This window comes from Sebastes umbrosus, chromosome 11, assembly GCF_015220745.1.
Source record: "Sebastes umbrosus isolate fSebUmb1 chromosome 11, fSebUmb1.pri, whole genome shotgun sequence".
Classification (NCBI taxonomy): domain Eukaryota; kingdom Metazoa; phylum Chordata; class Actinopteri; order Perciformes; family Sebastidae; genus Sebastes; species Sebastes umbrosus.
The window spans coordinates 16,497,165-16,525,138 of record NC_051279.1 but is presented as its reverse complement, the minus strand read 5'-3'; the positions used below and the strand labels follow the sequence as shown (position 1 = coordinate 16,525,138).

The window sequence follows — 27,974 nt, the reverse complement described above, 5'->3', positions numbered from 1 at the left end:
AACAGTGAGGCGACACACGTCAGCTAAAACCACAATATCACTCTATATTTCAGCTGCTTGGCAGTAATGTTAGCTGACCAGACGAAGGTCTCTCCATGAACATGATTTAGATCTGATCCTAGTGTTGGCTTTTCCTGCCTAAGTGCAGGCTGAAGCAGCGGGGCTCTGCAGCGTGTCTCCCTGCACTCTCCGCCCGCAGCCGGAGAGAGCAGAGGAGACACCGGCACCCGGTCGGTAACGAGAAGACAACGTAACTCTCTAAAGAGCTCCGTCACTTCACAAGACACGGGAAAGCTTTGTTGGTCTGGAGGAGCTGCAGCATTTATTTCTGCACAAACGTCCCCTGTGCATTCACTAGATATTCTCAGAGCTAAACTAACTCTTCTGCAGTGTGTAGTGAGCGTTCACATCTAGAGGTGGAGCGAGACAGCGAGGACGCGCGCGCCGTCTGAGTGAAGGAGAGCAGGCAGCGGAGACGAGGCTCCAGCCACACGCGAGCGCGCATATGCGAACGCGCATGTGTGCCGACCCGCTACATTTATACGCTTAACCCTCCTGTTGTCTTCCCGTCGACCATGCAACTTTTGTCTTCCTGGGTCAAAATTGACCTGGTCTGGTTTGACTGTTTTTAAAGCATACATTATAAATTATCACCCAATTCTGTATTACACCTTTTTGGCCAACTTCATTCCAACTCATTACCACAAGTTTTACACTTTTTTTTTTAAATTCATGGTCAATAAACCTAATTTAAATGAAATTAAACCTGATTTTTTAGGAAAAAATGCAGAAATTATGAATTATTTGGAGTATTGGAGTAAAAATGTTTAATGACAGTGTGACAGTGTGTTTTTTGCAAAGACCATAAGGGAACCATCCATGTAATTTGGGGGAAATTAGGTGAAAGACATCCATATTTATGATATAATGAAGTTTGAAAACGTGTCAAATTTGACCCGAAGACAACAGGAGGGTTAAAAAGTTACAAACAGTCCCTTTAAATGGCTATTAAAAGGCAAAGTCTATGTAGAAATAAAGGGCTGACAGCAGCAGCAGAAACGCAGCCGACACGCAGCTAGTGTGAACACCAGACGCGTGTATCACGCAGCCGCCACGCGCTCCTCACGTTGTATGTGTGTCCCGAGCTTTACAGTAAACCTGCAGCAGTTCCAGGTCTGTCCACTGGGGGCGCTGTGGTGCTGCAGCAACAACACGAGCCTCAGATCTCTCAGTCTGCTGTCTGAGTCTGTATATCTGTGATGAGAACAGTCAGATCAGTAATGGCGACTAGTGGAGCAGCAGACTCGGGATCAACAGCCCCGACAGGTATCTAGCAGATAAACCTTCCTCCTGTATGTTGTGTTGAAAACGATCCTACAAACAGCGCCGTGTGCCGTTCAGTAACGATGGTAACGGAGTGAGTCTGAGGCTTTCTAACCGGTTAGCCTGTGAGCTAGTTAGCATCGAGGCTAACCTAACAAATGAACCAGCTAGCTCCTTTAGTTAGCTGCTTTGTTAATGTTAATAAAACCTTTAGTTGGTGTTTTAATCACACGAAGCTTAGTATTTATATCGAGTTGTTTTTTGGGATTAATAACATGTAGAGAAATAAGCTCAGTTGTTTTGTTATCAAACCGGTGATTAGGTTAACTAACTGTATGCTAATGAGCTAGTTAGCTGGACGCAGGTTTAATACATCTATAAGTTTATTGTTTAGTTAATGTGTGGGACAAGCTGCTGTTTCTAATAGGTCTGTCCATCTATGGGAAAATACCGTTATCTGCTATAACCCTCCTCGCCTGTTACACCCCTCCTCTTCCTCTCTGTCTGGCCAGGTCTGTGGTGAGGCTAGCAAGCTCATTTTCCATTTGGTACCTTCATCATTATTCAACCCTGTTAGTTAGAGTTACTTTCCAAAGTTTCACAGTTGAGATGATGTATTATCACAACAGATTTCCTACATTCTTTTAACTAATGATACAGGCTTGTCTTTGTTATCTAGTTAATGAACATTCAATCTGCTGTCTCCTTGTTGAGCTGATAAAAGGTTTATCTAGGATCTCTAATTTCACATCTATGTATGGCAGGGCTGCAAATGATAATCAGGATTATATGAATCAGTATTAAGATCACGATTTTAGGTGCAAAATATTGTTATCAAGTCAAGTCAAATTTATTTCTATAACACATTTAAAACAACATGAGCTGACCAAAGTGCTTTACAGACATAGGCAGAATAAAAACAGGTCAACAGAGCAGACAACAAAATCACACACATCCACAGATAGAGATCAAGATAAAATCCATGAGTAAAAGACTGTTATAATGAGCATTATAAAAGGCCAATTAGTAATCAAAAATCAAGTACATTCAAAAGCCAAAGTTATTGCACTTTCACATTTAAATAAAGAGAGTACTGCTTTCACTTCCATGTTGTGCTATACATTCATGCTAATGTACAAATCTTTGTATCAAAATAAGACTGGTTCTTATTCACAGTGCATCTCCTAGAAGCAAAAATAAAAATTATACCAAAACTTTTTATCAATAATTAAATCAACAGAGTATTGCTTTCAAGGTTCTTCTTCACCTGAATTCAGTGCATTTTAATTTGCCAAACGAGTAATATATATATTATTATTTATTTATTTATTTATTTATTTATATATATATATTACTCTTCTACTCTGGACGGCAGCTGCAACATTCAGGAAAGTTTTTCACAGGCTGGCGCTGTAGGGTGCAGCTCCCCAAAAGTGAAGCCGAAACACCTCGATCGCTGGCTGTTGGCTAACTGTTAGTTCAGGCTTTAAGTGTTTGATTTGATATACAGCAGAGTTTTCTATGAGCGGAGCACCCATTTTAAACGTCGATATCGCAATCAATCGTGTTCATTTAATTGTGGGAATCCCAAATCATGATTGTGATTAATATTCGATAAATTATGCAGCCATAATGTATGGTGAATCAGTTTTTTTCAGTGTCCACACAGATACAGAAGAGTGGTGGGCAGTTAAGAGGTGACATATTTTCTAGATAGAACAGGACAGATGATGGGCACGTTGTATCTTGCTAATCCATTTAGTTGTGAGTCACTGATTAGCTTCCCTGTGTGTAGAAGAGTTGCTCTTGGCTTGGTAACCACCCAGTCTGAATCAGTGAATAAAAATAGTGGCTTCAAAGCACTCTTGTGGCTCCCACATGGCTGGGAGCCTGAGAGTGTACAAATTCGAGATACAGCAATCTGTCAAATACACACACCCACTCACACACACACACACACACACACACACACACACACAGACAGCTGAGTGACAGTAACATAATGTGGTATCCGGTATACTAGCCCTTATTGGCCTTGTTTTCTCATCGGGGCAGGAACCAGTATATTTATGGAGTCTTCATAGGCAGAAAATGATGTTAGGAGAGTGTCCCATATTATTGCCTTGTGTAAGCTGCAGGCTACATGTGAACAAGGCTGGCAGGGAGTTGTTTAGTATACAGAGAGGAACAGATGGTTCGCCTATTGTCGTAAGGCCTGTCACTGACGAGCTAAAGTCATTCTTAAGTAATTGGGTTGAGTTGGGTAATTCCTACCCCGAATCTGCTGCACAGTGTGTGTTATTATCTAATTTTACACTGACTCTTGAAAAGAAAATTGCAATGTGATGAAATGAGGACTGCAGTTGATGATTTTTCTCATTATCGATTAATCTGCTGGCTATTTCCTTGATTAATCAATGAACTGTTTTATCTTTGAGATAGCAGAAAGTAGTAAAAATAGCCTACCCATTATAATTTTCCAGAGCCCAAGGCATCATCTTGTTTTAATCGATCATCAGTCCAAAACCGAAAGATATTAATTCTCATATTTAAGATGCCTGTACCAGATAAATGTCAGGGCTGGGACAAATACACCTATCTCCTGATTTGATACTATCATTGGGCGCCGATTCAATATGTTTTGCGATTTTTAAGTATTGCGATTCGATATTATGATTTACTGTGATTTTTGTTAACATTTTTAACACAAGACCATGGGGAAAAGTTAAATCATACGCTTCTAGGGACTTTTACTTTGGAAAATATCTAAATTAATATTGTAAAAATTTTGGATTTTCATTATGTATGTAGTCAGAGATGTCCTGAAGTCAAATTATCAGTATATGTATATATATATATATATATATATATTAGTCAATTATTACATTTTGTTTTCCAGCAACCCAAAACTCAAAGAATAAAGACATTTCCCTCACAAATAAGTGTTATTTTCTATTTAATTTATAAGGGGCCAGTAATGTTTTATACTTCTGGTGAATATAATCCAATCAATCTTATTTTCATATATGTATGTTGTATATACAGTTCCCTTTATTAACACCTTATTTTGAAAACTGGACGTAGTCACTCGTGTATACTTCCTCTAACTTCGCCAAGTCTGTCGCTAGCTCTCCCGTCAGCTCTGTTCTCTTTATACTGTACATCCATGGTCAGCTCCATTGGGGCCGTTTGAATACATTTAACATAAATGTCAGTATATGGTTGATCTACAGTTTTAACGTCAGCCGATTTGACCACGGAGGTGCGAGTGAAGGCTGGTTTGACCGCACGTTACCGCAATACCATAACGTTTCCTGTCCATGACAGAGTTAGCATGCAGCTTAAGCCATGATGTCTAGCTCTGCTTTTCCTGGCAATGTGTGAAACCCAAAGTGTTTCCATACTTTACTGTATGTGTAGTGTTTACCACTTTGGATTTAAAATGTGAGGGTGCAGGTCGTATCCACGCGGACCCTCTGCCGGTTTCTACTCGCTACGACCGGCTGGCTACTGTTAGTTTTGCGTGACGGATACAGAATGAGTATGACGTTACGTTACTCTGACTACAACAATAAAAGCGGGAACTTCCTTCTACCTACACAGTCAGTAAATGTGTTCAGTGTTGCTCATTTGCTAGGTTAAGCCATTTAGGCTGACCATGTCCTACTCCACAGATATTAGGACTCAGTTCTGGAGGAGAGCATTTCAGCGAGGTACTCGCATGGGTGTGCGTGAGTGTTTCTGTGTGCGTGAGCAGAAACTGCATGAGTAGTGATGCTATAGTGTGTGTGTTTTATATAATGAGAGGGAATGTGGGCAGAAAGATGCTCGTTGTTTCCCGGAGGATTGCCGTGTGTCCCTGTTAACGGAGAAGAGATGCATGGCATTCAGTGAGTCTGCCTTATTATTAACACTCCCACCTTTCTCGGCTTGAAGTGTCCACTTACTGTGCATCTTCTAGATTGAATCTGCTGGGCGTGGATTCATTTTCACACACAGGATTGTTACTACAGGTGTGTAATCTTCCCAACATCGTTTTGTATATATTGACCTGTGGCACTGCAGCATTGAAGTACACGTTGTTGCCATTGGTTACAGGCTAGAGGTGCCTGCAGAGTGGGCGAGATAGTAGGTTTAAACAGCAAGTTTATGTAAGGACATAGGAAATCATATTGAGTTTTTCTTTTATTTCAACTGTATGCCTTTCTTACAACACTACTGTGTGCTGTGGTTGTTATCATGCTTACCCAGAGGAGGATAGATCCGTGAGTCTGGGTCATGTATTACAATTTCACTTCTTATCTTTGGTTATCAAGCCAGTAAATTTGACACACAACCAGAGGTCTTCGCTGGGTTATGGCTCGAACTTTCCTCATGTGTTAACCTATAAGATACTACTCCTACACTCATCAGTTGAGTTTGCTGAATGGCTTATAATCGTAATGTTAGCATATTGGATTTAATACAAATGGTAAATACAAAGTTACTGTGAGATGCGAAGTAGGCTGTTACAGAAAGAGCTAGAAACTGTAGTTTAGTGAAAGGAGGTTGTGCATGTAGAAACACATCTTCAGGGGCCAGATGAATCTGGAGCAGCCAGCTCAGGGGAGAAGTAGTTCCAGATCACATAGAGCTGCTGGAGTATTGAGGGCAGCAGTTAGGCTAGTTACTGTGGCCACATTTAGGTCTGGACTCATCGTCGGCCTCATAGCCATCAGCCAGTGCTGGAAATAGCCCTGCTAATTAACCAGCGGAGGGGTTCTTAAACAGTCATTAACAAATTCTTCCATGTTGAAAACCGCCAACTCAAAGTCTTTTAAAATGATTTCATGCATTAAATTTACACGTGACTGCATGGGTTGACATTTCCATGTGTTTCATGACATGGAGTCTGAACTAGAGAACTAACGGTTCCTTAAAGCTGAAGTTGGTAACTTTGAGCAAATATGAAAAGTAATATTTTTATTAGGGTTGTCAAAGTTAACGCAAATTCATTTTAACGCCATTCATTTCTTTAACGCATTAACACACTTAACACTTTAATTTTTAGGTTGTAGCGAGTTTTAAAGGTAGAGTGAAGATACTGGTATCATATGAAACTAGATATGTGAATGAAAATGGGTTCTATGGGTACGAATCTCCCCGTTACAGACATGCCCACTTTATGATAATCACATGCTGTTTGGTGCAAATCATAGTCAAGTCACACACTGACAGCTGTTGTTGCCTGTTGGGCTGCAGTTTGCCATGTTATGATTTGAGCATATTTGTTATGCTAAATGCAGTACCTGTGAAGGTTTCTGGTTGTTTTGTGCTGTTAATTGATTTCCAATAATAAATATATACACTTGCATAAAGCAAGCATGTTTACCCACTCACATGTTGATAAGAGTATTAAATACTTTTCAAATCTCCCTTTTAAGGTACATTTTGGACAGATAAAAAATAAATATTTATATAATTAAGGCCAGAAATAGGCATTACAGTAACAGAATATTGATTCATATTTGTTCAGCGCTGCATAGTTTGACAGTTGAGTTGCGAGTTTCACGAGCAGTGATTGACAGCTGCCCGGAGACTGCTCAGCTCTGATTGGATGTGTTGGTTTAGGCGCAGTAGAAACTTTCAAATGCCATTAGGAGCGCTAGGAGGAGGCAGAGGAGCATGATTTTTTTCACAGATTATCTGTCTCATGCACTACTGTCAGGATATAATGACAGTTTTATACAAATAACTTTTTATCGTATTGGCTCAAAGTTACCGCCTATAGCTTTAAGGCTTAAGTGTTTTTCCTTTTGGGTTCTCAAGAGCCAGTGTCTTTCTCACATTGTGAATCACAATATAACTTGTTTTTCTGTCTTTAGGGACCAGTGGCATCCGAAAAATGGCCCCGTCAGAGGTAAAGACATCGGAACTTATCTTACTAAATAGACAAAATGCCTCAGTATTATGTAGAGTAAAGTACAACAAATGTTGATCCAGTTAACCCTTGAGAGGGAAGACAAACAGGTAAGGTACATTTATTTGGTACTTATTTAATTGCTGTACACATAAAGGTATCAGTCACACATAGATAAAGCCAGACCAGCTGACATTGCTTTCACCCCGTACCTTTCCACTTAAGTTGACCCTCGCTGAGAGTTCAGCAACTTGTCAGGATAATGTTGTCATGTGAAGATGTTTACATACAGCTTGCTCTTTGTCTTCTGTGTTCACAAGCATAAACACACACACATTTAAATGTTTTTCTCTCTGTCCCTCCCCTTCAGATGCCCGGCTCTTCAGGCACAACTCAGAGTATGAAGAAGACCATCGGACACCGGGGGGTTGAGACCACCACAGGGGAGACCACCTATAAAAAGGTTAGAACAGGGTGGGGGTCGGTGACACCCGTGGTTTTTGACACCACCCACAACACTGAGCAGCAGAGGTGAAAAGTGGAAAAGGTGTTTTGGTGTTTCTATTCTAAAATTAGTTTGTGAATTCCTCTCACTAGACGTCCCAAGAATAGTGAGTGAAACAGCAGAAGTCACAGGGGTAAAATGTTGTGTGTTCCAGCGCTTACTATTTTTTCCTCTCTGACCCCTCTAGACCACGTCATCTGCCCTAAAAGGTGCCATCCAGTTGGGCATCACTCACACAGTTGGCAGCTTAAGCCAAAAGGCGGAGAGGGATGTTCTCATGCAGGACTTTGTGGTGGTCGAAAGCATCTTCTTCCCCAGGTTGATAACAGAAGTTGTAGTTGAATAAACATCGTGAATTTGTGGACTTTTATTCCATGTAATTTAATGACCTTTGGCCTTCTCTCTCTCCCTCTCATGTGTTTTCAGTGAAGGCAGTAACCTGACTCCTGCTCACCACTACAGTGACTTTCGCTTTAAGACCTACGCTCCTATTGCCTTTCGTTACTTCAGAGAACTCTTTGGCATTCGGCCAGATGACTACCTGGTTAGTACTTACACCAAACACACACCGTGCCATGTTTAAAGGAAGTGCTCTCGTCATGGCTTTAGTCACTGTTCCTATCTTTCTTTTGTAGAATGGTTTAGTTCAGTGGTTTTAACCACTATACTATGCGTATGAAAAGTGTCTAAATTGTGAGGCTCCCTAGTTTTGTCAATCCAGTGAGAGATAATGAAAAAGGGCTGACTTTTGCGAGACAGATTTTGACCATGTAGCTCCTAGGGATGTCATAATACCAGAAATTTAGTTGTCAGTGAAATTCCACGATTCTCGATACCAATTCAATACCACGGTAAAAAACAAAAGTTAAACAGTAAATCCCATGTACTTCAATATACTCTCCTTTTATTACCGTTTGCATAATGTTTTTGTTAGGAAGACAAATGGGTCATGATTCCCTCTCTACCATCTATTTTATATATTACTGTGAAAACATCTCCTTCAAACAACTGGATTTATTCAAGTTTCTCGCCAAAGACTACATTTTACAAGATTACATTTGAGCACATCATGATAATGTTACAATTTACCCTCACCCACTACTCATCTTTACTGAATAGAGCCTGAACACATCACAATGTAAATGGCACCTCCCGTGAGTGAAGCCTTAATCCAATTGCTCATGGAAATATAATATAATAAGTCATATTCCCTGCTTTTGGGTTTTCCCCCTCCTGACTCTTTCTCTGCTGGCTGTTTTTTTAATATCAGCACTTTGGAATTTCACACTCCCACCGATTTGAAATCGCTCCACGTCTCTGAAGTCCAACTATGCTGTCATGTTCATGTTTTATATTATTGGTTTCAATTTGATACTAATGCAGACTCCTCTTCCTCTTGAAGTATTCTCTGTGTAACGAGCCGCTGATCGAGCTGTCTAACCCCGGAGCCAGCGGATCCCTCTTCTATGTCTCCAGTGATGACGAGTTTATCATCAAGACTGTTCAACACAAAGAGGCCGAGTTCCTCCAGAAACTCCTGCCTGGATACTTCATGGTGAGCCTGATGAATGAATATAATGGGAATCGGTTGTGTGTCCAATTTGAGCGATTATTCTTGCAGTAACTATAATTATCATGAGAGTAGGAGGCTTAAATGAGTGGGAGCTTTAATGATATGTTTCTAATTTAAGTGTCCAATATCTGTTTTCCTCTTTCCTTCCAGAACATAAACCAAAACAAGCGCACCCTGCTACCCAAGTTCTACGGGCTGTATTGCGTTCAGGCGGGAGGAAAGAATATCCGTATTGTAGTGATGAACAATCTTCTGCCCCGGAATATCCCCATGCACCTCAAATACGACCTGAAGGGCTCCACCTATAAGAGACGAGCTTCCCCTAAGGAGAGAGAAAAGGCCGTCCCCATTCACAAAGACCTGGACTTCATCCAGGACTTGCCTGACGGTCTGCTGCTGGAAGCGGACAACTACAATGCCCTGTGCAAGACTATTCAGAGGGACTGTTTGGTGAGTCACAGAGACACTTGTTTTTCATTGACTTGGTTTGTTTTAATTCAAGCCTCTCAGCCCACATGGGATCACAGGACACGTTTGTGTGCATTGTTACAATATGCACAAGTTTATTACAATTCATGAACAAGCTCAGATTGTACTCTAGCTGAATACATTATCATCTCGCCCTCACATAAAAGATACCGTATTTTCTGTATAATATATGCATATAATTTGACTTTGTGAACATCAAGGTTTTCATCATCACCGAAAACAAATAAGAAAGCCATTTTAGAGCCAACTTTACTTTATGAATCCAATTTTTTTAGGTCATCGCAAAAAAACAAAACAAGTATTGTATTTTATTTTTTACCAATGACGTCGTGGATATGTTTTATTCTATGGGGTGCTAACAAATGCAATGAAACCCCATACATTTCTGAGATATAGAGTGGTGCAGGGATGACACATTTTTGTAGGCCAACCAGGAAGGTAGCATCGCCCTAGTTCTCCATTGGGTTTTGGATTGCTGCCGAAAATAAGCTCTATGGCAAACAAACGTTTATGATATTTACACGCTTTGTTCCGTAAAATAATCTCCACAAATGAACACCACTTTTATGATTATTGACGTGTGAATGCAATTGCCAAAAGTAAAAAGCTAACGTTATACAGCTATAATGTAATCTAATGAGTACACACAACGAGGCTGTAAAGGCGGACGAGTCGGCATGATGGCGTTTAGTAGTCTCATTTTGACACTTGTTAGCAACTGCCTTTTTTAGGACACGTTAAAGCTCCAAAATTAAATTAAATAAGTGATTTACTGACTTATTTTATATCGTAGAAAAAACGTTAAAATCTCATAAGCTTGTGTTAATTACAGACCTTATTTCAGACATCTAACTAAGAACCCATTGACTTTCAGACAAGGGAACTGGAAGTGCTAACTCATTTACAGGTTTTAGGACTTCCTTGCCAGCACTCTGTTCAGCAGACAGTTTGGCAGACTAAGCAGTAGGTGCAAAAAGCTTCTTGGAAACAAAACGCTAGTTCTTTGCTGTTAAACTCGCTGTTTTTCACATCTATAAATTTCACTTTCTTCCAAGGCGATTAGTCAGAGTTGCACCTTGTTGTTTGTCACTTACAGTGTAGTGTTGAAATCCACCACTGCTGGCATCGCATACAGTCTAGTGTTGCAGAGATGACTCAAGCTTGCATGACACTGCAAACTAATAAGTTGTTTACTGTGAAGGATACCTTCTCAAATGATGGAAGAGACTGGGGGCATTTATCATTGTCGTTAACACAGGATATCATTAAGTTGTGTATAATGTTGATTTATTGCACTTGGGGAAGCCAAACAACTTATACAACAAGTTGCACATCATTTATTCATCAAAATATCTCTTTCCATTAGATGTTAATATGTCTTTGCGGTTGCTTTGTGGTCACTGTTACTTTGCTTCTCCAGCCCACTTTAATATACGTTACAGAGGTATTATCGACTTCTCACCGCTCATTTATTATCTTCTCCGGTACCTCAATTACCATGACAACTCTGTGTCGATTTGTTATTTTCACCGTGTGTCTGCCACTGTGTGAGCTAATTGTTGCTGTCTGATTTGCTTTTAGTGTTGCTTTTTTTGTTTCTCACCCTAACTTTGTTCTATAAGTAGCACCTTTGTCATCATAATTAGCAAAATCATTTGATTACTTGTAGGTTATAGTTTCACTGGGGTGAATCCTAGTGGTTGTATCAAAAAATGTGCAGGCAGCAACGCCCACTGCTACCACGGTATTTATTTTTTATTGTATGTGGGGCTGCAACTAACAATTATTTTCATTGTCAGTTAATCTGTCCATTGTTATCTCGATTAATCGTTTGGTTGTTTAATCTATAAAATGTACGAAAATGGTGAAAAATGGCGATCAGTGTTTCCCAAAGCCTAAGATGACGTTCTCAAATGCCTTGGTTTGTCCACAAATCAATGATATTCAGTTAACTGTCATAGAGGAGTAAAGAAACCAGAAAATAGTCACATTTAAGAAGTTGGAATCAGAGATTTTTGTTGTTTAAAAACCAGTTAATCGATTATCAAAAGAGTTGCCAATTCATTTAATAGTTGACAACAAATCAATTAATCGTTGCAGCTCTAAATTTATGGAATTGTCAAATAGAGGTACAAGCCAAATCAACATTTTTTATAGTGTGAATGCATCTCTTTTAGGGTTTTACTGCCCTCAACAGTACAACAAACATATTTATCTTTATCTTAAAAAATATAATTAAACTTTTGAAAAACATTTAAGTAATGGTCCTTATAATCAAATCACAAAAAATGCTCACGAGTGATGTGGCATCCAGTTTTAGGCAGTGACATATGCAAAATATTGAGTTTAAAGTTGTTCTACAATTCTACCTCCAAAGCCCTCTTTCACCTCCACTTCTCTGTCACTCTCCACCACCAACCATCAAATCAAGCAAACTAACCAATAATAACAGTGTTGTTGTGAGTCTGTATGAAACTGTGCATGTGAACGTTAAAACACGAGGGGTTGCTCCTATTGACGGTCATCTCAACTCATTTATTGTATCTCTGTTTTATGTAGCTCTTGCAGAGTTTCAAGATCATGGATTACAGTCTGTTGATGAGCATCCACAACATGGACCAGGCCTGTCGAGAGCGGGAGCGTAGCGGGGGAAACTCGGGTGACAGCGGGGGGTCGGAGGGAGCAGTGACCCCAGATCAGCGCCGACCACAAGTTCAGAAAAGTCTGTACTGTACAGCCATGGAGTCCATTCAGGGGGAGGCTCGAGGGAAGGGAGCTTTGGATTCAGAAGACCAGTGAGTCTTACTGCTGACTCTGAACTAGTGTTTTTGCGTATTGTAATCTGTGCCCACGACGGTTAAATGATCTGCTGTTGTTTCTCTGGCCTTGTCCTTGCAGCATGGGCGGTATTCCATCTCGTAATCATCGAGGAGAGAGGGTGCTGATCTACATCGGCATCATTGACATTCTCCAGTCCTACAGGTTTGTTCAGAGCAGCCAAATCCGTTCCTTTTATTAACATTCATTCTGAATTCACGAGCAAGCCTCCCACCTACATTACCCATTTCTTCAACTTCCAGTAAATAGTTTTACCATGTCTTATTATTTAGGTTTATTAAGAAGTTGGAGCATTCCTGGAAGGCCTTGGTCCACGATGGGGTAAGAGCTTACTCACTAAATGTTCTATAAAAGCTAAACGGTCGTTAAGCAGTGAAACTGAGCAGAACCGCTCAGTAGATCATTCATGGCTATAAATTGTAATACGAGAGGGAAGAGGAACGCACACCAGTGACGAAGAGGTGTAGAGCATGGTAAAAATACAAGTGTAGAGGAAAATACACACATGACAGTCTTCTTCAGGCTACCCTGAAGAAGACACGATGGTAAATTATTAAATCATTTTGCATCAGGGTATGAGGGTGCGACTATTTTCCTCTACACTTATAAATTATAATATACAATGTAGAACTGGAACAGTTAGTCGATTGATAGAAAGTTAACTGGCCACAATTTTTTGATAATTGACTAATAACAAAACAAGACCTTTAAAGCCATCATCTTGGGCTTCAAGAAATTAGACATTTTTCACTAGTTTACTTGATTTATAATTGAAATAAATGGCAGCTTAATCAATAATTGTTCATTAATTAAACAAAAGTAATAGGTACTGCTGTTTGTAGGACAATTTTGCTTACATATATATATATATATATATATATATATATATATATATATATACATTAAAGACTTGAGTATTTAATGTCTCTGTTTCTGTTTTACTCCTTTAGGACACAGTTTCAGTTCACAGACCCGGCTTCTATGCAGATCGTTTCCAACAATTCATGTGCAACACAGTGTTCAAGAAAATTCCACGTAAGTATGCATATGTGTGCATTTCTAAATGTACTGATGTTAATAGCCTGGTGCATTTGACAGCACAGAAATCCCAGGGGGGGGAAACTCTGGGTGCCCATATTGATCATTTCAACTTTCATGTCCTCGATCTTCTTCAGTGAAACCGTCACCATCTAAGAAGAGTCGTGGTGGAGGTCAGGGAGGTCTTAGGAGGGCCCCCACCCTGGGAGCTCCCACCCCGCTCTCCAACGCAACAGGACAGTCAGCCGTCGACTCCAGACTAGTCTACCACAGCCACTTTAAAAGCACAGATTCAGAGGCAGACAGTGGTGAGAACTGAGACATCAAATGTGAAGAAACACTAAGTAGATCTGTTGTTGCCATAGCTGTACTCAGATTGGAAATACTGGTGTTGAAATTTGGTTTCTTAATAATACTTTGTTCTCAGGCGTGCAGTTGGGCAGACCAGATCTTGTTCCGAGGACCCCTCCGCTGGGAGAAAACCCTGCTGACTATGATGCCAACCTGTCCACCTCATCACTAGGCAGCACAGGAGTTGCCTCCACCTCTCCTCCCCTACGGTAAAGCATCTCCACGATAATAATGCGTGACCTTTATTCTTCCACCTCACCTTCACACTGTGTTTTCATTTTCTTTGCTCCGACTTTTCTCTGTAGGTCTGTTGGGGTGGAGGTGCACAAATCAGCAAACACAGACTTTGACCATCACAGGTACAGACGGCAGTGATAGTAGGCACAATAGCAGAAATTTAGTAGTCGATACCAATACCAGCAAAATTCCACGATTCTCGATACCAATTCGATGCCACGGTAAATCCAACGTATCTCAACAGCCACTCCTTTATTACCATTTGCATACTGGTTTTTGTGTTTGGAAGTTAAACAGGTCATAATTCCCTCTATCTATTTTATATTGCTGTGAAAACATATCCTTCAAACATCTGTATTTATTTAAGTTTCTCGCCAAAAACTACATTTTACAAGATTACATTTGAACACATGATGATAACGTTAGAATTTACCTTGATCTATTTTTACTGAATAGAGCCTGAATGCATCAGTAAAATGTAAATCAGTGGCACCTCCCTTTAACGTTAGCTGTTAGCTCCGTGCAGGACTGTGCTGCTTACCGGCTGCTAACAGCTAATTAACTAGCTCTCGTCCTGCCGATTTCATCATGGATTTGTTGTTCGCAGTGTAGCAGTATCAGGGGAAAAAATAGGGTGTGTCCCCTGGACATATCGATAGTGAGTTTACTGCACACATTTTCTATCGTCCCCCAGGACGACGGGACGACGTCAGACTCGTACCCTGCGGTACTGTAGGAAAAAAACGAGTAGCCTACGTCACATATTCCAAATTTTGGCATCAACTTGGTACCGAAGTATCCGTTCTCGAGACATCCCGTTGTGATCCATCAGACTGTAAAATGGATGTATTTTTTTCTGCTTGTGTCATCTCGTATTAATTGCCTTTTCTCTGTTCCAGTTTGGGGGCAGAAGGGGCTCTCGATAATTCAGGCAACCTGTCTGGAAACGAAGATGTAATTTCACTTTCGGACATCATCCCTGAGACCAACATCTGCTTTGTAAGTCTAAACGATGAAATTATACATCCGTCATTGAAGATTATTTATAATTGTATTGTTGAAGCAGCCAGTATTGGTTGTATATTTCCTGGTATTTACATTAGTTTCATCTTCACAGTAAAAAACAGACGAGGCGTTTTCTGGACGAGGTGAGGTCGGCAGAAGTAAGGATAAAGAGAGTGAAAGTCACTCATCCACTACGAACCCTCCGCTGCACCTCTGCTGTTTTCTCACCCATAGAAGTATATACAGGGATCGCTGGATGAAGCAGCGAGGTGCAGTGGAGGTTGTGATAATGAAGAAAGCAGTGGTGGGGGAAATCAAGAAGAAGACAGTGTGCGGTAGGCTTTAGCTTTCCCAGCCATCGACAACCCAAAGCCCAATTGTCTTTGATACAGCACACACCTTGGGGAAAAAAAAGTTTATGACCCTGCGTCAGCAGCTCTTTAGTAACTCTGGCAGCATTATATTGATTAAACAAACATTTTCCTTCACGTTTACAACATGAAGGATGCTTCAATGACATAACAAACAAAATAATTAGTTGTATATTGTTAAAAGTCCATTCCCCAGTCACCAGTGGATGGTGAAGGCAGTCAAATTATCCATGAAGAGTCAATCATTGTGTCCACTTTTCGCAGCATGAAGCGACTGTGAGATGGCACAGACAGCATTTCAGTAGGAACACACACACACACACTTAAAGAGCACATGAAGGGCATAGCCTGCATTTTGTAGGAGTGAATATTTGCCTCTGTGTTCATGCGGAGTCTTAGTGGGTTCACATTTCCGTGATTCACCCTCAAGTGTTCCCGTTACCGCACATCTATTTATCCCCCTCGGCACTCCTCATGAGCAGGAGCCCTCTGAGCTATCGGTGGTCCTCGTTCAAATCAACACTTGCTGCTGTTGACTCTGCAATCATGTATGCATTTCTTCCTACGGATTGCGGATGTACAGTATTTGTTTGAAATTGGAGGGGTGGGTTTGAACCAGACCCATTTGGTCATTTTGTTTCACGTTTTTTGTTATAAGTTATTCTGCTGGAATCCACGGTGGTGCAGCAAAAGGTCCGACTAGATCTTGCCACCGCTGAATGTACATTACAATGTTTTTTCTTACGTAGAATGTGTCTTATTAACATGGCAGATCACATTTGTACAACCCTGAAAAATCTCCCCCTCTGATGTGACCATATGTGCTATAAATGAACACAGAGAGAAGAGCCGCGTTGGCCGCGTTGGCAGTGTCGGCGCTGATAAATGAAGTCATGGTATTAAGCTAGTAGAATAGTAATAACTTCCAGCTACTGTCATTCGTCTGTCATGTCTGTGCCTTTACATGTTTGTCCCTTCCCTAACATGTGATGTATAACTGACATTTTTTTACAGGTTAGTGTTGTAGTCACACAATCAAACCTGCCTTATCACTACAGCAGAAGTCATCAAACTGCCATTTGTATGTCTGGACCAACAATCAGGGCTTAAAAAGAATTTTAATGCAAACACTAGTACAATCCATTCTGGTTGTGTGCATGTCGAGTGCTCAGTCACTTTGGTTCATCAGCTCAGCTAAGCCCGCTAACTCTCCCGACATCAGACAGAAAGGATGTCTGTCTCTTTATTATTCATTTCTGCTGGTTACAGAAATGACCCACATCCACTCTTGGACCAATATTAATAACCGCGTGTATAACTAATATTTGTTTTTTGTGTGTAGTCTTAACCAGCTTTTACATAGCTGTTCATAACAATTATGCTTTGTTTTCACAAAATGCTTTTTTTTGTGTTTATGTTGTTGTTGTTTAGGGCACTAAACAAGCTGCAGAGAGCTTTTTTTTACCCCCATGAGATATTTCTGATACAGATATTTGAATCACTACCAAGTGACTGTAGCAACACTCAAGATCTTAGACATCATCTCATTTTCAACTATTTATGTTTTGTAGGCACATTTGGTCTATGCAGCAGAGAGGGAGAAGGGGAAATGTGAGTTGTGAATATAGAAGGAAGGAAAACTACTCATGTTCATCAATGCACAGCTGAGGATTTAAGGACTGAGTCTTTTGTATTATAAGCCAGTCGTGGCACCAAAGAAAAGTGAGTGGGGAGTTCCTGCAGATGTTCAGGATCCAGTATAGTTGACATGAAAAAATGAAATCGGACACTCCTCGATACCTGCATGGACTGATATGATGTACATGGTAATAACACTGGTTTGACCTGTGTTTTAAGGATCTATTATTAAACTGGATGTTTTTTTGTTTTTTTTCCCTAAATAATTTCACGTCTGATAAGCTGTATCTGACATCAATTTATTGTTTCTTTAATCAAAGAATCGGTTTACTTTGTGGCCTGAGACATTTCAAGATTTAACTCCACATTCCTAAATAAATATATAAATTCAAATGAAATTTACTACAATTGTGGTAGCTCTTAGAACCCATTAAGTACCACCTATGTGTAGTTGGAATGATGTACTTGAAATGAATTATGCTGAAATGTTAGATATCGATTAATTCAAACAGATCAATTTAAAGTCGTATTTAGTTGGTTGAGAGTCAAACAGCCACCAAAGAAAACACTCCAGGAAATTCTTTCTCATTAGAAAAAATCCAGATCATATTTTGTGGCACCTGGATTTTGATGTTTTTATGTTGTAACTTTTCTTTATGGGTGGTACTATGTAATTGCTGGATGCAGACCAGTTCTGTCACAGTTATGTACCACACCATGGCACAAGACAAACATCATCCTACGGTGCTTAGAGGGCGGTGCACTCAGTGTAGACACTACAATATATTTGAAGTAATGCAATATATGAACCACAATCTCTGCCACCTTTCAGCTCTAAGAAGTATATTTATTATGATGATTGATTGCTGCAGGCTGAAATGCTATAAGTTGTATTATGTAACTTTAGATGATTGTACGTATACTGTATACTGACAGAAGGATGTCTGAAACTTTATAGCGTGTATTGCCTATGAAGGGGGACTATTTGACAATTTCACTTTTTATATTTCATGTTTAGATTGTGATACGACGGATATATTCGCTCCATGATGATTCGGGGTTGTTAATCTCCCACGCTTTTTTCTACATGAATGTTTCACACGGCCTGCGAGCCAATGTTCCTGGTTGTCCTATAATGCTTCAATTACTATATTTTTACTGTGTATAAAATGTGTATATGTACATAGGAGTCACGGAAATGCCTTCTCATGCAATATGTGCTGCCTGTCCCTCCTGCCATGTTTCAGTTATGTGGTGGTGATGTTTTCATTCATCTGATTTTAAAGGATTAAACATATTTTCTAAAGATTGGTTTGGGCCCCTTTGTTTGTGTGTATTATCCAACTACCTGTTACTGGGTGTTTGTGAATGATAGTGTATGTTTAAAAAAAAAAAAAAAGACTACCATCTTTAAGTATCTGGAGAGATTTTAATCATGCCTAGAGTGCATAAGTCATTGTTTTACACCCTGTTACATAACTTCAGACTCCTCATCCACCACAACCTGCCCTGTGATTTCATAATTCAGGGCTCTCCAGTTGAACACATTGCCTGGAGTGAAGTGTGCGTCAACCATATAGCGTTTGATCTCAGCAGCGGGGAGGACATAGTCCCACATGTGGACTTTAGTAAGCATACCAACGAATGACTGATCTGCAGCGAAACCCCCGCCATAGTTGTCCTGATCTTGGCCCAGGATAGAGATGGGTGCTCCAGTGATGGGCCCAGCTTTGATGAATCTCTTGATGGTTGCCTTGCCGTCCACCCACAGCTGAGCCAACCCATTGTCAGAGCGCCAGGTGCCGCACACAGAGTGCCAGGTGTTTGGGGCTAATGACAGTGACAGGAAGTCTGTACCCCCGTCATGAGCATGCATCCTGATGGTATTTGATGAAGTGAGCTTATAGAGCACAAAGTTGTTGCTGAACCTGGTAGTAGCCAAAGAGAAGAGCACGTAGTTCCTGGCGAGATCTGTCTTGAATCTGAAACAGATGTGAGAGCTGTGAGAAACTGGGGCAAACTCTTCTTCAAACATTACCATGAATAAAGAAGCTTTCTGATTACACCACCTCCAGTTACCTGAGACAGGTGGTCACAGAGTTTAATGTGGTTTGAGGTGTCAGGAGTTTCACACGATCTACGTTGCTCTCCCTGGGGAAGACGAACACTTTGCCTGACAGATCTGCACCGGTGGAAAATCAAACCAAGAATTTTTTTCAGAGGAGAAGAGCAAGCAAGAATACTGAGTACACGAACAACAAATGTTCTGTGATCGAAACAAACAGAGCAATTCAATCTACATTATATCATTCACATGCTACTCCGTAAAGCTTTGTTGATTGAAGAAATGCTGACATACCTTGGGGTGCTGCACAACATGTTGCAAGCATCACCATCAAAAGTAAGAGTTTCTCCATCTGAGATTTCAAAGAGGCAATGTTTTAGTATCAATGAATATAGTCAATTGTGTTTACAGTAATTCTGTGTCCATACAATCACTTCAACTCAATAATGCCTTCATTCATCACCATTTGGGAGCATCTGCAGGTTCCAAGCAACACCTTTTTAACTCCTTTTTCAGGGAAGTGAATTTAGGCATCAGTGTTTTTCGATCAACCAATAAGTAGATATCACTTTATAAAAGTAAATTTTAATAAATCTACAAAACACAAAGGATCAGATGCGAATAGCAAATGACTTAGCTTGAAAATTAATAAGAAATCCATCAGGCTGGAAGGAAAAAAAAAAGTAAAGCATCAGTAAAAGTACCTAAAAATAAACTATTAGGGTTGAGATGAATAGAGTGTCCTTTACCTTGTGGCCTGGCTGTGTCAGCTTCTTGTCCTGGATGCCCCAGTTTCAGGATGTGTAACCTTCTTTTATCTGTGAGGCAGGTTGTTTGATCTGCTTTCATCATGGAGGACTCTGGACTATTTCCCAACTGTAGGATAAATGAAGGGGGCCACTTTTGGGGTCAGAAGGGGCATACTGTGTCCTCATGGGACATTTGCATGATTAATTTTTGCCCTATAAAGGAAGGTACTTTTTCTATCATAGGGCACCTACCGTATTGCTCACATGTGCACACCTGTAGCTTACTCAGAGGCGCCTTAAAGTGGCAGTAGGCAGTATATTTTTGGCATCATTAGGCAAAACTTCCATAATAACCTTTCAGCATATTGTAATTCAAGTGCTCTGAGAGAAAAATAGACTTCTGCTCCTCCTCATGGCTCTGTTTTCAGGCTTTAAAAAATTTATCCGGGAGACTTTGACCAATCGCAGGTCATTTCATTGAGAGAGCGTTCCTATTGGCTGTGCTCCGGTCATGTGACCAGAACTTGGCGTTCCTTCACCAGATTTCACAATGGCGGTGACGTCACAAACTTTCCCATTTTACAGCTAAACCGTACACTATTAGATGATTCTGAAAACATTTGAGGTGAATATTGATTCATACTGTATTTGATCAGCGCTGCCTAGTTTGACCGTTTGGTCGGAGTACGCGAGTGACAGCCGGCTCTCATAGACGGCAGCTGGACAGCAGACCTCAGATCAGCCCCTACTGCTTGTTTTCCTTCGGTCTGTGAAATCTTGCAGATGCTGTTAGGAGCACCGGAGGACACCGGAGGACACAGAGGCACATGATTTTTTTCAGGTTACCTGTTTCATGTGCTACTGTCACGATAAATACGACTTTTTTTCTCGTAAAATTACCACGTTTTTCTCGTTAAATTACAACTTTATTCTCGTAATATTACGACTTTATTCTCGTAATATTACGACTTATTTTCTCGTAAAATTACAACTTTATTCTCGTAATATTACAACTTTTTTCTCGTAAAATTACGACTTTATTCTCGTAATATTACGACTTTATTCTCGTAATATTACGACTTTTTTGACTTTTTTTCTCATAAAGTTACGACTTTATTCTCGTAATATTACGACTTATTTTCTCGTAAAATTACAACTTTATTCTCATAATATTACAACTTTTTTCTCGTAAAATTACGACTTTATTCTCGTAATATTACAACTTTTTCTCATAAAATTACGACTTTATTCTCGTAATATTACGACTTTTTGACTTTTTTTCTCGTAAAATTGCGACTTTATTCTTGTAATATTACGACTTTTTTTCTCGTAAAATTACGACTTTATCCTCGTAATATTACAACATTTTTTCTCGTAAAAATTACAGCTTTATTCTCGTAATTTTACGCCTTTTTATCTCGTAAAGTTATGACTTTATTCTCGAAATCTCCGATTTTTTCCTCCTAATACCCTTATACCCTAATACTCCGTCGTATCCTAGCATTTTATCATAATATTGTATGAAATTCAGTGTTTCTTTCAGTTTTTTTTTTTTTTTATATATATAAAAAACACCATTACCCATAAACCCTCACGATGACGTAGAAACCCACAGACATCAAGATGGTGCTTGAGAGTACTATGGTCTGGTAAGGAATGAGAAATATGTTTAAAGTTCAAAATACTGAATGACTAACTTTATGCAAAATAAGCTTATCATTTGATAAACTAATTGTGCGTGTTTTGTGGTGGTTTGTGTGACACATTGGTTGTGTTTATGTGTTTAGTTTGTGGTTTAAGATGCTGAATCTATCCTGAGTCACTCCATCACCAGCTATCGTTAGCCAGCAGCAGCCTCCAGCGACACAGCTAACACACAGCTTTACAGACACGTTATGGGACATTTAACAGGTTATATGTTTACTAACGCCAGCCAATGCTGTGTTGCTACCTGGAACTCAATTGTAAAGTGCAAATTACGCCTCAAATCGACTATAAAGGTCTTTGTTTAACGCTGTAGCTAATGCTACAACCTACTGTCATTGTCAGAACATGCAGCTCAGTGGCCTCTATTGTTGTCTTTATTTGACCAAACAAGCCTTTCAGGTAGCGCAAACAGACTCTCAGTCCTGGATGTATTCAGAGAGAGTGCACATGACATGAAAAACCTTCTTGTTAAACCAATATTATTAGTTTTTCATAGGTAATGTTAGCAGTACTGCAAGGCTATTGCATTGGTTTCCATCACATTGTATGAGATCAGGTGATTGTGTTCACTGGGGCTAAGTTACAACAATCATTTTCATTAATGTGTTATATATATTGATAGATTTTCTTTTTCATTAATCATGTTGTCATTTGTCAGAAAATAGTGATAAATGCTTATCACATTTTCTCAAAGCATCTGTTCATTTATTTATTTATTTTGCACAATTTAAGACCATACAACATAACACAAAATAAATGAATAATATACAGTGCAGGAAGAGGCAAAAAACCCACTGGGCTTATCTGAAGCCTCCACCTAGAGACAAGATTAATATAAAGAAATAATATGACTACATGATAGTGATATCAAACAATTAGGACAAGATATATATAATAACAATAACAATAAAGTAAGTATATCAAAAAAAGTGTGTGTGTGTGTGTGTGTGTTGCGCGGAAGTGTATGGTTAGTGTTTGTGAGGAGGATATTGATTTAAATATCTATAAAGACTTCTGGGCAATCGTAACCAAACAACATTGTGAGTGGGGGGAAAATAAAAAAACATTAAAACAGATACATGGACAACATGGGGAAAAGCAATTACAAGACAGCAATTAAATGACCCTTTAAGCGACTTTTGAAACATTTGACAGATGAACAGTTTATTGATAGATGTGAAAAGCTACTCTATAATTTGGTTCCCCTAAATCTTAGCAAAAATGTACCTCTACTAGTGAGGAAGTTAGGAGGATGACGATCTAGAGACTGACGGGTTGAGTAAGAATGGACCTGAGAATTTGTTGAACTGCTCAGGAATATTCCCTTCACCAGAAAGTATCTTATAAATAAAGACACATATTTGAGAAATATTGATATCATAAATAGTAAGAATCTGGAGTTTCTTAAATAGAGGAGCAGAGGAGATGTGTTCCTCACAAAACGTTTTTGGAGAACTAACATTTTGTGAAGGTTTGTAGGAAAAGTACTCATAGAGCTTGTTTTGTCCAACCAACAATCCAAGACTCTAAAATATACAACTTAAAGCAGCAAATCTTCACTTTTGAGAAGCTGAAACCAGTAAATGGCATTTATTGACAAATTACTTCAGCGATTAATCATTTATAAAAAAAAGTCACTGTCGATCAACTAATTGATTAATTAACTAAATGTTTCAGTGTCTGCCCCCTTTATATGGAATACAGTATTCTGGCCATATATATTGCCGTATTATCGGTATATAAATATCAATAATACTCTATACAACCCATATTTGTCCAGTCGATGTAATTTACATTTTTTCACATTCTTAAAACTGCTGTTTATTTTTCTTAGTGTGGACAACAGTGAGTACATGCGCAATGGAGACTTTCTACCCACCAGGCTGCAGGCTCAGCAGGACGCAGTTAATATTGTTTGTCACTCCAAGACCCGCACCAACCCTGAAAACAACGTGGGCCTCATCACCATGGCAAAGTAAGAGACAGTGTGTCTGAATGAGTGTACTGATATTTAAAATATGTTAGTATAATAACACAAGTGTTGTGTCTCCGTGCAGCAACTGTGAGGTGCTGACCACACTGACTCCAGACACGGGCCGGATACTGTCCAAGCTGCATGCTGTGCAGCCTATTGGAAACATCTGCTTCTGCACTGGCATCAGGGTGGCACATGTGAGTTTCTGATTTTCATTACACAGTGAGTCTTCTCCTAGCTTCTCCTGAAGGAAACCAATAGAGGAGCTGGAAAAGATGTATGAAGTTAATTTTAGGAACATTAGGACATATGGAAAGGTCAGTTAGGGCGCTTCCACAAGCCAACATTTAGTCTGTTTTAATCAAATCCTGGTGCAGTTCAGCTCATGGTGTGGTTTGTTTAGGCAGTTGTGAACGCAGTAATTATACAATGGTGCGGACCAAAACAACCATTTCCAAGCGAACCAAAAGGTCAGGCTGCCTGTGCGGGCATTTGTTGAGATTGACACAGGTAAATGACTGGTTAATATGAGTGAGAGAGTACTGACCTGAACTTCTGCAGTAGTCCGTTGACATCTGGGCCGAAGAAAACAAACGGAATGCTAAATAAAGGAATGTTTATAAAGTCATACGAGATAAACTGGAGAAGAGATTTGTGCACACAGTAGATCAGTGCTGAGTCAAAGTGAAAAAAACCTTGACAGCAATATTTGCTATATATGCCATTTGCAAATTTCTTCACTGTGGGACTAATAAAGGAATATCTTATCTTATTTCAATGTCCGCTATTGCCTGTTTTAGAAGTGACAGCTCTCGAGACGAAAGAGATAAATTCACTCCTTCATACACGCACAATCAGCATTTTGTTTTTTTTTAAATAATTTGGTCCGCTTTAATCTTTGCACTGTGAAACCGAACCAGACTTATTAAAAAATTAACCAAAAGAATCAATTTCCCTCTGATTTGAACCAGCCAAACGGACTGTGGCTTGTGAAAGTGTCCTAAAAGAACTGACTCATCTAAATGTGATGCAGCCATCATTAATATTATTGATTACACCCTGTGCTTTACATGCGTAAATGTCTGTGGTGAAAAGATCTATCGTCCTATTTTGTCACATGAATGCATTTATCACTTCATAAGGTTTCTTTTCTTTCGTCTGTCATGTTTCTCTCCGTAGTTGGCGCTGAAGCACAGACAGGGCAAAAACCACAAGATGCGCATTATTGCATTTGTTGGCAGCCCAGTGGAGGACAACGAAAAAGAAGTGAGCTACTTTCTGACATAAGTCAAGTGTTTTGCATGTTATTAGTGTTTATGTTACTGAGGGAGTTTACATATTACCCAGCGAATACTAGATTAATGATTTTGGTATTGATAACCAGGGAGGAGACTGTCAACAATATCAGACTGTTAAGATTTTCTTTGGACGGGATGGTAGACATCTTTGAAAAGCATGCTGCTCACCAAACTCTTCCTGAGTGAACTTCGAACACTGCTACCTGTATACACCAAAGAGATATTAACACATAATTATTTACCCTTTGTTTATCTAAACTGACTAAGCCATTAATGTAAACTAACACAAGTCTCCCTGGGTTATGTAAAGACTAAAGAGTTTACAAACTCAACAGCTAACATCAATATCTTTAAACACAACTTACTACTAGTCTTTTCATGCAAATCATACCATTAATTACATTACATATTACATTAAAATAGCTGTTCTAGGTGTTGTTATTTAGCTTAATTAGTAATGCTTTTTCATTACAGGCCCCTGATAATATATGTGTCACTGAAGTGTTTTTATTTTCTTGTAGCTGGTCAAAATGGCAAAGCGTCTAAAGAAGGAAAAGGTCAATGTGGATATCATTAACTTTGGAGAAGAGGTATTTTTTTCCATCAACGCTCCACAAACACACACACACACACACACACACGAACACAGCATCATGGATATCTAATGTGCTATTGTGTGTATTTCTAAGCTATTGTCTGGTCCATGTGCTTACTCTTTTTCTTTCTCACCCCTGCAGGAGATGAACACAGAGAAGTTGACGGCCTTCATCACCACACTGAATGGCAAAGAGGGAGCAGGCTCCCACCTGGTCACAGTTCCTCCAGGCCCCAGTCTGGCTGATGCCCTGCTGTCCTCACCCATCCTGGCTGGAGAGGGAGGTGCAGTGTTGGGCCTGGGTGCCGGGGACTTTGAGTTTGGAGTGGATCCCAGCGCAGACCCAGAGCTGGCCTTGGTAAGAGAGCAGGGCAAAGATGCTGCAATAGTTCACTGTAATGTGTATAGTTCATTGCAATCACAACTTTTACTACCTTCTATATAACATTTTGTCTTTTTAATTCTTTCTTCATCATATATATTTGTGGCATCATACTGTTTGCCATTTTATTTGATTATTTATCTTCCTCTCTTCTCTCCAGGCTCTGAGGGTATCTATGGAGGAGCAGAGACAACGACAGGAGGATGAAGCTCGCAGAGCCGCTGTCGCATCAGCTGCTGACGCTGGCGTTTCCTCTCCTGCTGCAGACGGTGAGAAAAATGTCCAGCAACTTGATTTGCTGTAATAGATGCCAATTTCCGCCCTTCTTCCTTCAATAGAGGGTTTATGGCTCTCAACGTGAGCTGCGTTTTTTCTCTTTCTTTTGCAGAGTCTGAGGATGCCCTGTTGAAGATGTCTGTTCCACTTACAGAGTCATCCACACCTGCTCTACCAGACTTCAGCCGCATGACAGAGGACGAACAGATTGCCTATGCTCTGCAGATGTCCATGCAAGGAGAAGGAGCAGGTTAAACATGGATTTTACATTTTTTGAATTTCCCTGGCCAGGAGAATTGATAACCTCAAATACAAGAGATTCAGTATGCATCACATCAACGATATAAAATCATGTTCCTGTTAGAGGAAGCAGAAGAACCAGTTTTCGTGGTCCTGTATGAGTTTTACTTGTATTATTTGTATTCTTGAATCCAAAATGAGCCACGGACAAACTCCAGAATATAGAGTTTATCTGCCTTTTATCACTGTAGGTATGATTGATTGTAGAAGTGCATATATCTAACTGCTAATTTGGATAATGATTACCTGGAGATGGTAACATTACTGTTATTGGTTTGTTTGTATTGGCACTCTAATACAATTTCTTATGAGACTTTGGAGCCTGGCAAACATGCTCACATATCCTACTTATGATTAATGACTAAACAGTTGGCAGGAGCAGTTTGTTCTAGTCTAAGGTCTATATTTACAAAATATTCTATGTGCACTGAATGCAGCACGAGAGTACAAGCATGGTATTGCTCTTATTATTTAAGATAACACACCTAATTATGAAACACTTTTGGTAATAATTAGATATTAGATGCAGTTCAAAGTGTCCAAATATGTTTTTGCACAGCAGCACATCATATAACCCAGGTTAAAAATGACCACAATTTTCCATAAACCATATTTTTCCTACTCAAACAACATTTCTGTTCAATTTGTGTTGCAGAGTTTGGTGCTGAAGACATGGACACAGGAGCTGACACGGACTCCAGTAAGGCTAAGGTAAGCACAAGCCTTTATTAGTTCTCATTGGTCTTTTTCATCAAATTGAAAAGTGGTAAATATTACAATACGTCATTTTCTGTGTCCAGGATGAAGAGGACTACGACGTCATGCAGGATCCAGAGTTCCTTCAGAGCGTCCTGGAAAACCTTCCTGGAGTCGACCCCAACAACGAGGCCATCCGTAACGCCATGGGTTCTCTGGCTTCCCAGACGGGCTCTAAACCCGACACCAAGAAAGATGAGGAGAAAAAGAAATGAAGACCCAAAGAAAGGAACATAATATATGATAAATAAAAAAACGACCTGAGAATTGCACCGCATGTGTTATTCACGGTAACGGTATTACTCTCCTCCATACAGGAACCATTTTCTTCATCTTTTGTTTATGTTATGTGTGTAAACTGTAAACAACTTTTGACTTTTTTTCAACTTTAGGTTAAAGGCCTATTCTGATTTACATTTTGTTGTGTGTGTCAAGCAGATATGCTTACTTTTGAATCTTTTGTAATATAACTACTCAGTAACATGGGCAGATTTCCTCAATAAATTTACAAAATACAACGGTGTACTTCATCTGATGCTTGAAATGTATTTACAGTTTCATTTTTACACACCTACTTTTCCAAAATATCAATGGATTTTGCATT

At 39.6% G+C, this 27,974-nt stretch overlaps 3 protein-coding genes across 4 annotated transcripts; 2 read left to right on the top strand and 1 right to left on the bottom strand.

The window, feature by feature from the left end:
• Positions 1-1,172: 1,172 nt before the first annotated feature.
• LOC119496877 (phosphatidylinositol 4-phosphate 5-kinase type-1 alpha-like) lies at positions 1,173-18,573 on the top strand. Of its 2 annotated transcripts, XM_037784526.1 has the most exons (17): positions 1,222-1,326; positions 4,998-5,036; positions 7,188-7,222; positions 7,593-7,685; positions 7,915-8,045; positions 8,154-8,271; positions 9,130-9,282; positions 9,451-9,750; positions 12,349-12,584; positions 12,688-12,771; positions 12,900-12,948; positions 13,578-13,662; positions 13,803-13,973; positions 14,093-14,225; positions 14,322-14,375; positions 15,153-15,252; positions 15,371-18,573. In XM_037784526.1, exons 1-17 carry the CDS (start codon positions 1,260-1,262, stop codon positions 15,371-15,373), a joined length of 1,851 nt encoding a protein of 616 aa, XP_037640454.1. In that variant the 5' UTR covers positions 1,222-1,259; the 3' UTR covers positions 15,374-18,573. The 2 variants fall into 2 exon arrangements, with proteins under 2 accessions (XP_037640455.1, XP_037640454.1); XM_037784527.1 differs by lacking the exon at positions 4,998-5,036 and having other exon boundaries at positions 1,173-1,326.
• Positions 18,574-18,676: 103 nt separating this feature from the next.
• LOC119496880 (C-reactive protein-like) lies at positions 18,677-20,180 on the bottom strand. The gene is made up of 4 exons (XM_037784529.1): positions 20,082-20,180; positions 19,627-19,684; positions 19,347-19,449; positions 18,677-19,249 (listed from the first exon to the last, which is right to left on the bottom strand). The coding sequence occupies exons 2-4, from the start codon at positions 19,682-19,684 to the stop codon at positions 18,739-18,741; spliced, it is 672 nt and encodes a 223-aa protein (XP_037640457.1). The 5' UTR covers positions 20,082-20,180; the 3' UTR covers positions 18,677-18,738.
• Positions 20,181-21,650: 1,470 nt separating this feature from the next.
• Positions 21,651-27,888, top strand: LOC119496878 (26S proteasome non-ATPase regulatory subunit 4-like). Its single transcript, XM_037784528.1, has 10 exons — positions 21,651-21,730; positions 23,623-23,763; positions 23,846-23,960; positions 24,943-25,029; positions 25,583-25,651; positions 25,799-26,014; positions 26,199-26,307; positions 26,427-26,564; positions 27,270-27,325; positions 27,415-27,888. The coding sequence occupies exons 1-10, from the start codon at positions 21,705-21,707 to the stop codon at positions 27,583-27,585; spliced, it is 1,128 nt and encodes a 375-aa protein (XP_037640456.1). The 5' UTR covers positions 21,651-21,704; the 3' UTR covers positions 27,586-27,888.
• Positions 27,889-27,974: the final 86 nt, after the last annotated feature.